General features: G+C 47.5%; 1 protein-coding gene across 1 annotated transcript in view; it reads left to right on the top strand.

Annotated features, from left to right (window-relative positions):
• Positions 1-8,364, top strand: part of vwa8 (von Willebrand factor A domain containing 8) — a 114,606-nt gene extending 106,242 nt beyond the window's left edge. Inside the window, exons 40-45 of the mRNA XM_038269712.1 lie at positions 2,953-3,061; positions 4,112-4,237; positions 4,581-4,739; positions 7,581-7,679; positions 7,775-8,013; positions 8,126-8,364. Coding sequence (XP_038125640.1) covers positions 2,953-3,061; positions 4,112-4,237; positions 4,581-4,739; positions 7,581-7,679; positions 7,775-8,013; positions 8,126-8,234 — 841 coding nt within the window. The 3' untranslated portion in view covers positions 8,235-8,364. The remainder of the gene's footprint in view (positions 1-2,952; positions 3,062-4,111; positions 4,238-4,580; positions 4,740-7,580; positions 7,680-7,774; positions 8,014-8,125) is intronic.
• The last annotated feature ends 2,624 nt before the right edge of the window (positions 8,365-10,988 follow it).

Raw genomic sequence — 10,988 nt, forward strand, 5'->3', positions numbered from 1 at the left:
TTAAAGTTTAGTCTTTGTGTTTTTCTGATTAAAACCTTCACAAAGTGTGGAACAGAGAGTGTCTGTCCTCCAGGGGCGTCTGGTGGACTGAAGGCCTGTGTTTTTGTCCAGCGTGTCTCGCTGCAGAGAGTGTCCACCCAAGCGGGTGTTTTTGTGGTGGTTATGTGTGAAATGTCAGCGCGCCTCTTCCTCGCTGCGGAAACACTGAGTCCCCTCTTCTGCTGCGCTCTCGTGCTCTCAGCTGTTTGCGTGGAGGTTCAGGAATTTGAAGGAAATAGCTGCAGCCGCTGGCCAGATCGTCTGCTCTCCACATCGCCGCCGTGCATCCTCTCTGCAGGCAGGAATGTGTGCAGGAAGAGCCTCTGGAACAAGCTGTGCTGAGATGATGTGCTGTGAAGACAAAGACTCTGTGTGTCCAGCCTAGAAATAAATAAAGACTGTGGATTACTGTGAATGTGGGAGAGGCTGCTGTCCCAAAAAAGTCTGGAACTGTTTGGCATTCAGTCGAGGACTTAAACACTAAACACACTCCGAAGCGGAGGCAATAGTATTAACATTACCATGGCAGAAGGGCCTAGTCAAAGTCCAGAACCAAATCAATTTAGCAGGATGTTTGGAACCAGGTTTAAAGTCGTAGGAAAATCATATTTAAATGTCAAATCATTCTGGTTTAAACATGTATATAAATGTTCTCTATATCGACGATATTGTCCCAAAAGTTAGAAAATTTCTTTTTAAAAAAAATCCTGTCTTAAAATCTGTATGTTTTCTTGCATGTTTCCGGTGTCCATAGCGTTCATTGGTGCTACTTGGTCCCAATGGAATTTCCCATTGGGAACCTGCTAGCACTAAGATGCTAACTGGTTAGCAAGATGCTTCCCACAAACTGGCCACAACAATCCCGCCCCTTTTATAATCGACCAATCACTTTCACGTTATTCACTGGTGTAAAGTCGTGCACCACTGGGAGAATTCGGAAATGCGACGGTTGGAACAGCCGCTTCCCTACGACTTTAAGCCGCTGGTGGAAAGACGTCTGCTGTTTTTATCCAGGAAGTTGAAACAACTTCAAACTGCTTGGATTTTTATTTGTAAAACAGTTTTTAAAGCTTTTATTACTTCCCACTTCCAAACTAGGTGGATAGTTGTAACAAAATGGGTTCAAGCAGCCTTTTAGCAAGGCATCGTTAATACGACGTAGATTGAAAAAGGGAATAATTAAAAAAGAAGAAAGACTCTTAAGGCCGGTTGATTGGACGGCTGATGCAGCACAGTCTGCATCCTCTTACAGGAACTGCAGCCGTCCTCCAACCCTGGACTGATTTAGGAAATCTGCGTCGTCACGGTCGGCTCGTCACCTAAAGTTTCCAACACCTGGTGGAGATTTCCCCCTCATCCCTCTGAGTCCTTTCATGTCTCACAGACCGTTGTAGAGCGTGGCGGCAGTGCCTTTACATCAGAGGGATTAGATAAGCCTGGCTGAGGGGGGTGAGGGGGTGAGGACCACCTGCCTGCTCAGGTGTGTTTCTAAACGAACATGAAAAGTGGTTCATATTTAGGAGATAAGAGCACTTTCAGTTGGTGCCCAGAAAGGGAGACCATCAAAGAAAGATAAATGAGGATTGCTGGTTTTTTTTAGCGTTATTGTTCACCTAAATATTTCTAATCTGGTTGCATCCATTATGCTGTGACTTTGCTGTTGCTCCATTGGAAGAACAGAGATTTTACTCTGAGGGAAAAAACACGACCTGTTTCTCCTGACCGTCTAAATCCTTTTTAAGCCATAAACAAACTATTGCATAAGCAAACCATTTGAAAACAAACCATGCAAAGAGCAGTGTTGCCAACTTAGCGCTTTAGTCGCTATATTTAGCCACTTTTCAGACCCCTCTAGCACTTTGATTTCTAAAAAGCTCCTAGCGCCAAATCTAGAGACTTTTTTCTGCTACTGGAGACTTTGGAGACAACATCTAAAAGCAGCGAACTCTGCTCTCCAGAGCGAGTAGATTGGTAACCCCGCCTCCTGCTCTCCTCTATCTTGTCTGCTGTCATGATTCATGCAGCTATTATTTCATCCAAATGAAAAATGGAGAACAGATAAGCAGATCATGGCTTGTCTACAGTGAAAAGAAGGACTGGGTTATTTACTTTGGCCTTTTTGGAAACACAGGAAGGAGCAATCAGCTAAGTGAGCTTAGTGCTTGGAAAAAATCTTTCATTCCTTTAGAGACAGCATGAAAAGTCAGCTGAGTACAAAACATAGAGAGGAAAACAAGAAGAAAAGGGACAAGAAGAGAGGGACACAACCTAGAACAGATAATGGATGTCTATTCTATTAACATTTCTCTATCTGGAGAATGGGGCTGTTCTATGTGTTGTCTTCTCCGGTCAGAGGGCCCCCTGCCTGTCTTTGCCTAGGACCCTGAATTTCCTAAATCCGCTCCTGATTGGAGGATATTTTTTTCCAGGTGGATCATCTAAATCAGTGGTCCTCCTAACTGTCAATCATTCTGGTGAGTCGCATGGTTTGTTTTCAAATGGTTTGCTGCTGTCTGTTTGGACCTTTCTGAACATGTGCAGCAAATGGACTGATCCAATATGGTGGACACTGAAGGGGGGGGGCTGAGACACACTTAATATTATCAGCTTTTTATCAGGATTTTTTATCAAAAACATCATTAATGTTCACTAATAAGGAATAGTTGGATTAACCACACATGGAAACAGAGTTTTATGGGGCCCCCAGGAACTTGGGGCCCTAGGCAACTGTATTGCCTACTGGTAAATCCCCCCTCATCAATGACCAATGCTGTTTTGAGGTTTTAAACATCTGTAGATGTTTTCCATGAGGAAAGATGTTGGACTTTCAGAGTTTCTCCAGAACAAGCATCATCATGGATGGCCGCTGTAGGATCCAGTCCCGCTAACGCCTGCTTGTCTCTTCTGTCTCAGGCTGAAGGAGATCGATATGAGCGAGTACGACGCTTCTACCTATGAGCGCTTCTCTAACGCGGTGAGGAGGCAGGTTCAGTCGCTGCGGATTATCCTGGACAGCCTGCAGGTCAGTGTCCCCGTTCTTTACGCTCGCCTCTGCTTCCCTTCTGTCGATAACTTTTCATCTTCCAGCTCTAATCTCTTTTCCTGCAGTTGGTATCAACAAGAAATGCGGTTATTCTTTAGAGCAGACTGCATTCTTTGATCCTGCTCTTTCAGAGTTCTTTGTTGCCTCCAGCGGCCTGCCGATGACCATCGATGACCTAAAAACCTGCATTGTCTGCTCAGAATGCAGGAGGACGCCGCCTTTGACGTGACTCAGCGAGCGGAAGGAGTGAAAACGATTCAGCTTCATGGCTTTGAGTTGAAGTTTCAGTGCAGCAGCTCTGCTCTGAGCGGCTGTTTGTTCATGTGACGCGTGGAAAACATGCTGCAGTGATTACAGAGCAGAGGCGTCGGGGTTTGTCTCCTCTCCAGGTGTGGCGCTCCGTGTGCGTGAGCTCGGCCCCTCATCCAGGTGTTTGCATCGGGAATCTTTCTTATTGTGTCTGTGTCCCTTCAGCCGGGGGCTTTTCTCTCACTGTAAAAGTGATGATGACGATGATTATAGCGAGGCCAGCAGACAGGACGCCATGAGGTCATCTAGGGAGTGATTTAGGGACTCCCCCTAATACACACACCTTCTGGAAAACGTTCATGTTAGTTAAGATTCTGAGTCATCCAGGTCTTAGTCATTCCAATCCACTGGACTTTGTTTCCAAGTTTGAAGACGTTTCTCTTCCATCCAGGAAGATTTTTCAATCCAAATGTCAGAAATAGCGTTCAGTTCCAGGTTTTATCCAGCAGCCCAACAAAGCCTGGTTTTAGTTTAGAAAACATGCAAATAGAAACGGATGAACGGGTCCCCCCCTTTGGAATGGGGGTCGCTTGGCTTCTTTGTTAGCCTGCATTGCCCCATACCTGTCTATAAATGTGTTAATTAGGGTCATTGGGTGGGTGGGGCGGCGCCATAGCGCCCTCTAATGACCCGCTGGTCTGAAGTTAAAGTCATCCAGACTCATTCGATTAGTTTCTTTAAACCCGTTTTTGTGTTTTAATCGTGTTGGTTTGTGTTCAGGCTAAAGGAAAGGAGCGGCAGTGGCTGAAGAACCAAGCTATGGGAGAACTGGACGACGCTAAAATCATCGATGGACTAACTGGGGAGAAAAGCATCTATAAACGGCGAGGAGACCTGGACCCAGAGGTGAGTTTCTTTCTGTAGCCGTGGATGTTTATGCTTTCCTCTCACACGTCGTTCCAGGCCTGAAGTGTGTGTGAGGTTTCCCCCGCAGCGCGTTTCTCCTCCTGGAGCTCACGCTCTGCCTGTAATCCCTCCCTGTGTTCTGGTGTTAAGAGCCGCCGCCGAGAGCCGCCCATAATAACTCGCTCCGCTGCATAGTTTTGGTCTACATTATAATAATTACTCCAAGGTTTAGAGCTCAGGTATTTTAGGAAAGCTGCAGCAAAGTAAACAGATTGTGTTCCCGCCTCCATCAGGCCGTCGGTTCTGCGCTCTGATTGGTCTCCCTCTCTGCTTATCCTTCCAGCTGGGCAGTCCTCAGCAGAAGCCAAAGCGTCTGCGGCTGCTGGCCGACGTGTCGGGAAGCATGTACCGTTTTAACGGCGTGGATGGCAGGCTGGAGCGCTCCATGGAGGCTGTGTGCATGGTGATGGAGGCGCTGGAGAGCTACGAGCACAACTTCAAGGTGAAAACATCCAGAAATGTGGAGCAATAAAAACTATTCCATCTTTAATGCGCTGCAGTGCTGATTTCCCTGCATCAACCTCTGCAGTTCTTGGTTATATTTCCTAAAAGGTTGTTCCAAGTGTGTTTTGGGCTCATTTTATTTTTTATTTAAAAAGGCAGTAACCCGTCTGCAGTCTGTTAGTGAGCCTAGATCTGGATCCTTCAGAGTAAACCTGACACTGGAAATAAGCCTGATGTTACTTTCAGACCACAAGCAGCAGAAGCAGCTGGTTTACATGCAAAGTCAATGGTTGATGCACATCAAGGTGCAGCAAAAGGTCCTGCATGGTCAGAGCAGCAGGAGCAGCTCGTCTGAGCTTCTGAGGCGCTTCACAAGCAGCAGCTGCTGGAGTTAGAAAAATGTAACTTTAGCTGCTGGACATCAACCAATGAGAGCAGCTGATCTGGGAGCTGGCAGGGAGTCAGACGCAGCACTGCTGATGCAGAGCGCTATGATCACTCCTCTGAAACCGTTTATTAACGCCTAAATTAACTTCAAATGTAGAAACCTGCCGGCAGAATATGTTGGCTTTTATTATCCTGCTGCCTGCAGTTTGTAGCACAGACCTGAAAAACGCTAACATCTACTTCCAGCCGCCACCAACAGGAGGGGAAAACCCTGGAGAGGCGAGCGGGCCTGAGGCAGCTGCTGCTGGGGATTCCCAGTGACAGCGCAGCGCCGGTATGTGGGGGTCTGAGCGGCTCCCACAGAGAAATAATCTTTGAAGGCAGGATGGTAATCTGGATGAACTGACTGCACAGACCATGTTTTCAGGAGGACTTTCTCACTTCAACATAGATTCTAACTACTTTCTACCCGCTGATCACAGCTAATATAGCCGCCATTGTTCCAGGCAGAGAAAGGATGTCCTCTACATACAGCAGGGACATTGTCTCCCTGATGCGACAGCGTAGTGGATCTGGTTGGACGGTAGAGAATCGTCCCGATCGAACCGTCCATGTTCAATTCTATTCAGTTTATTTCTATAGCTCCAATTCACATCATGTCATCTTAAGGCACTTTCCAGTTCACCAGATCATCCAGTCAGATTGATTCAAAGTTTTCTATCTAAGGAAAACCAGTTGATTGCATCGACTTAAAGGCAATCCCTCACCCTAAGCATGCTTGTAGCGACAGTGGAGAGGAAAAACTCCCTTTGAACAGGAAGAAACCTCCAGCAGAACCAGGCTCAGTGTGAGCGGCCATCTGCTGAGGCCCACTGGGGTTCAAGGAGACAGAAGCAGACATAGAAAAAGAAGCATAGATACAAAAGGCAACTGTCAACCAGCTCCACAGGCGGCCCCGTCCAGGAAACACACAGCCAGGCAGACGAGCTCCGAGCCAGCTCCCATGTCAGAGGATGAAGAGAGCACATCCAGTTAGTCACAGTCAGAGAAACAGGACTACACTGGAAAACAGGCCAAGCTCCAACATCTAGAAACAAAGGTGTTGATGGCAGCAGCACAGCTGATATTTCTCTCCAGGATGGAGTCACAGCCAAACAGGAACAGACCAGATGAAGCTACTATGAGAAAAAGCAGAGAGAGCAGAACGTTAGAGATTGAACTAACAGATTCTGCAGAGTGGGAGAATAGAGATAGAATGAAGCAGAATGATGAAAAAGGGGTCCCTATGTCCTCCAGCAGTCTAAGCCTATAGCAGCATAACTATAGAGATAGCTCAGGATAACCTGAGCCACTCTAACTAGAAGCTTTATCAAAAAGGAAAGTTTTAAGCCTAGCCTTAAAAGTAGACAGGGTGTCTGCCTCACGGACTAAAACTGGTAGTTGGTTCCACAGGAGAGGAGCCTGAGAACTAAAAGATCTGCCTCCCATTCTACTTTTAGAAATTCTAGGAACCACTAGTAAACCTGCAGATTGAGAGCGAAGTGCTCTGTTAGGAACATAAGGAACAATCAGATCTCTGATATCAGATGGAGCTTGGCCATTTAAGGCTTTATATGTTCTGATGACGGTGAGCATCTGACATGTCTCATCTCAGTTACTCTATAAAAAAGGCTGCTGCCTTTTCGCTGGAAAACCTTGCATCTGTGATGGGAGCAGTTTTATGCCCAGACCGTCTGCAGGAAGCCTTCCAGTTATCAGGCTCCTCCTCCTGCCTGAAGCATCAGAGGGAATCAGAAACAGAAGTCAGCGCCGCCTCAGACCAACATGCATTCCCCAAAAATCATTTTACAGTTAGCTGGACCCTTGTGGTTCCCGCTCCGTCGGCTAAGAGGAGCGTTCCTGAGTGGAAACCAAAAATAGCGGCACTGATGGTCACATTACTGAAACGCAGCGAGCGGCTCGTGCTGCTCCTCAGACGCCTCCTTCCTCTGGAACGCCACAGCCTAAGGAGATGACAGACTGACATGCCTGCAAAAGGAGTCGAAGGCAGACAGACTTCTTGGCCCCTAAGTGACACCCAACCCAGTAACCCCCCCCCCCTCAGGTTGTGCTGTGACTCTCACTGCATAACACTGCTGATGGTTGATGGAGCGTCCGTCTCACCAGAAACTAAAGTGTCCCCAAAGCAAGCGCTGCTAACATGCGACACCTGAAATATCTGCAGGTGGGGGGGGGGGGGGGGGGGGGGGGGGGGGGGGGGGGGCAGCCAGGCAGGCTGACTCTGCCGTGTCCATCCAGCTCTGCCGGGGTTAAGGCCCCACGGCGCCCGTTTCTAAGGTTACAGCCTGAGGCCGCTGCAGCGCCTCTCTGTTGTTTTCATCTGAGCCATTAAAGCTGCTTTATGATTCCTGACGTCCGTTTTTCTGATCCTCTCACTATGATCTCCTCTCAGTACGACATCGTGGGCCACTCAGGCGACGGCTGCGACATCGAGCTGGTCCCGGCCGACAAAACGCCCAAGAACGACAAGCAGAGGCTGAAGGTCCTCAAGGTACAGACTCCCATCAGTTAGACGGTCAGAGGAAACCTAGATGGTTTCATCATTAGTTGGATCTCATCGTTAACCGTCTCTCTCCGGTCCTGCAGACCATGCACGCCCACGCTCAGTTCTGCATGAGCGGCGACTACACGCTGGAGGCCACAGAGGCCAGCATCAGGGAGCTGGCCAGAGAAGAGGCGGACGAGCACTTCGTGGTGGTGCTCAGCGACGCCAACCTGGAGCGCTACGGGATCAGGCCGGAGCGATTCGCCCAGGCGCTGACCTCCGACCCGCAGGTCAACGCCTTCGCCATCTTTATCGGGTCCCTTGGAGACCAGGCTGAAAGGTGAGCGTAAAAAGTAGCTCCTCCCCTTCCTAGCCGCCGTTTGTTCCCAACAGGATGAATCGGCAACCGTTCCTCTCTGGGTGACGGAAACGATGTCCTGCCTTTCTTCCAGACTCCAGAGGACGCTTCCAGCCGGCAGGTCCTTCGTCGCCATGGACACCAAGCAGATCCCCCAGATTCTGCAGCAGATCTTCACGTCCACCATGCTGTCCAGCGCCTGACGGGACCCGTCTCAGATTCGCCAACAGAGAGGAGTTTATGCGACTGAGGCCGACGGGATGACCCCGCGATGACATCACAGCTGCTGGAACGGTGTTTCTGTCCAGACGCACACGGAGGCGTCCCTCCTATTCTGGGTCTCAAAGGGAAGGCAGAGGACAAAGCCGAGCTTGTTTTAGATTTCCTCCTCGTTCGTCACTCCCCCCTCCCCCCCCACACACACACACAGACCAACTTTTCCAACATGTGGATTTTCTGCAGCTGAGCTGGAATCCTGCAGCCCAGAGATTCCCACCTTTAGACGCTCTTCAAAGGCGGCGCTGCTGCTCAGCTCGCTGCCGTGTGTCTGGGGGGGGGAGTCGTGTCAACATGCAAGCCTTTTCCTTCCTGGCAGCTGGACCTGCTGACGCCTTCAGCGCTCTCAGTCCCCCCTCCCGTCACGCTGACAGGAGGTCGGCTGGTTTGCCATGTTTTAAATTTTCCGCGTCGCCGCAGGGATCCATGAATCCGTCCGTTTGGATCCGACCTTCATGGAGGAAAAACGTTTTAACCTTAAAGTTTGAGTTTGGATGATGTGGTTTCTCCTCTAACTGTACATGGATGTGAATTTAATAGGAAATAAAAGTGATTAAATCTGCTGTCGGTTTTCCTCTTGAGGCTTTTCTAACCTAAAACTTCTAACTTTTCCTTCAGAAATATAGAGCTAGAGTGAAAGGTTGAACTGGATCTACAGAACCAGAACCATGAGCAGGTTTGGTGTTTCCGTCCGTTTCTATGGGATGGAGGAGCGTCGCTGAAGGAGTCCTCAGCTCGTTGCTTCCTGAGGCGTCCGTTCTTCTGTCCCGGCCTCAGCGCGTCCCTGAACGCCCCGCTGACATCAGCGCTGTAACAGGTTCTGACGCTTTGCCCTGAACGCTGATTCAGCCCCCAGGAACCATGAAACCTTTTTACCTTGTGGAGGTTTTTCTATTTCTGCAGGATCAGGATGTTTGTGTTTCCTCTGGTTTGGATCAGAAGCTGCTCGCTGTTACCAGCAGGTCTGCAGGTTACAGTAGCTCAGATCCGTCGGCAGGAAGCCTGATCAGCTCCTTTATTCCTTAACCCCTTGAACCCTACGGACCCACCGGCGGGTCCAGCTGCTACGTGACCTCGTAATTTTACCAAACCCCCAGTATTGATGTAAAAAACACATTTGGCAGTTTGGTGACATTTATGGATAAATGTGCCAAAATGGCCTCTCTGCCTAAGAAATTTCTCACTAATACCATTCTAAAATAAATATGATTCATCTGATTGAGTCCAAATTTGGTATATTTTTACACAACATTTAGATTTAAAGTCTGTACTACTTTTTTGTGCTATAAATAATATTTTGGTAGTGTTTTGCAATGTTTATTTCAAAGAAAATTTTGGCGAGGTTCAAAAAATGCAAAATATTTTGTATTTTGTCCCTAATATTTCAGGCAGGGTCAAAGCTACAATGGTGCTGACACCAGCAAACCATTCTATGACATCTTACCTTTACAGACGTACCAAAAGTTTCTTCTTAAATCTAATAGCTTTGAGGCTATAAGTGATTTACTTTTGTGTGTTTTTGTCAGGCAGAAATTTATTTATACCCCCTTAGGGTGTAAGAGGTTAAACCTGGATTTGCCACCTTAGAGCCTTTAGGCCTGCAGCCTCCCCGTGTTGCATAACCCCCCCCCCCCCAGCACCAGCATGTGTTACAGTAGAGATAAGCCGAGTCTAGCCCAGCATTAGTCAGAGCTGGCTGGGTTTCTCTGATGTTTAGATGCTCTCTGAGTCACTCGGTCGCTTCGTGCAGCTGTGAAAAAATCCAGACATTAATTCCTAAACATTGCGAAGGACTTTGGGTGTCATCATGTTTCCGTCTGCAGTTGGCGACCAGAGTTTGTTTCAACATGTTTGATCAGAAACCACAACCTAAGGCTGGATGTTTCTGCTCCTATCAACTCAGTCTGTGTGTTAATGTGTGTGTGGGCATCTTTCTAATTTCACCATCAAACTGAGGACCAGTTGTTGCAAAGTGAGGACATAATGGTTAGGGTTAGTTTTAGGATTAGGGCATAGAAAGGGTTGAAAATCAATGGGAAGTCCTTGCAGCTCATGATGTAATCATGACATTTCTTTATGATAAATCTGCAAATTATAAACCATTGGAACAAAAACCATCCATAGAACAGCAATAGGTGGGGAGAGGGGGTGCATAGTAATTCTGTTTATACATTATTCATCTACACTGCCTGGCCTAAAACAAAGTCTCCACCTGGATTCAACTAAGCAGACAGGTAGGAGCCTCCTATTGGATAAATACTGCCAGCAAGTTATTTAACCCCAACTGGTGCAATGACTTGCTTCTCATTTCCTAAACTACCATGTGGAAAGACACATCCTGAGTTAGTCTATTTGAGAAGGGTCAAATCATTGGCATGCTTTAAGCAGAGAAAACATCTAAAGAGATGCAGAAACTACTAAAATTGGGTTAAGAACTGTCCAACGCATTATTAAAAACTGGAAGGATAGTGGGGACCCATCATCTTCAATAAAGAAATGTGGCCGGAAAAAAATCCTGAATGATCACTGGAAAAAATCAAAATCTAGACGAGTCGTTTTTTTCTTAAAATAAGTGCATTTGCTCTTGGATTAAGGTAGTAAAAGAGACATCTTGCCAATGGAACAAGGCAATTTACACTTAGAATAAGAAAACAGGTTAGTATTGTTTAATTTCAAGTGCA

Source organism: Cyprinodon tularosa, unplaced genomic scaffold (genome assembly GCF_016077235.1).
Source record: "Cyprinodon tularosa strain WSP-4 unplaced genomic scaffold, ASM1607723v1 ctg737, whole genome shotgun sequence".
Lineage (NCBI taxonomy): Eukaryota > Metazoa > Chordata > Actinopteri > Cyprinodontiformes > Cyprinodontidae > Cyprinodon > Cyprinodon tularosa.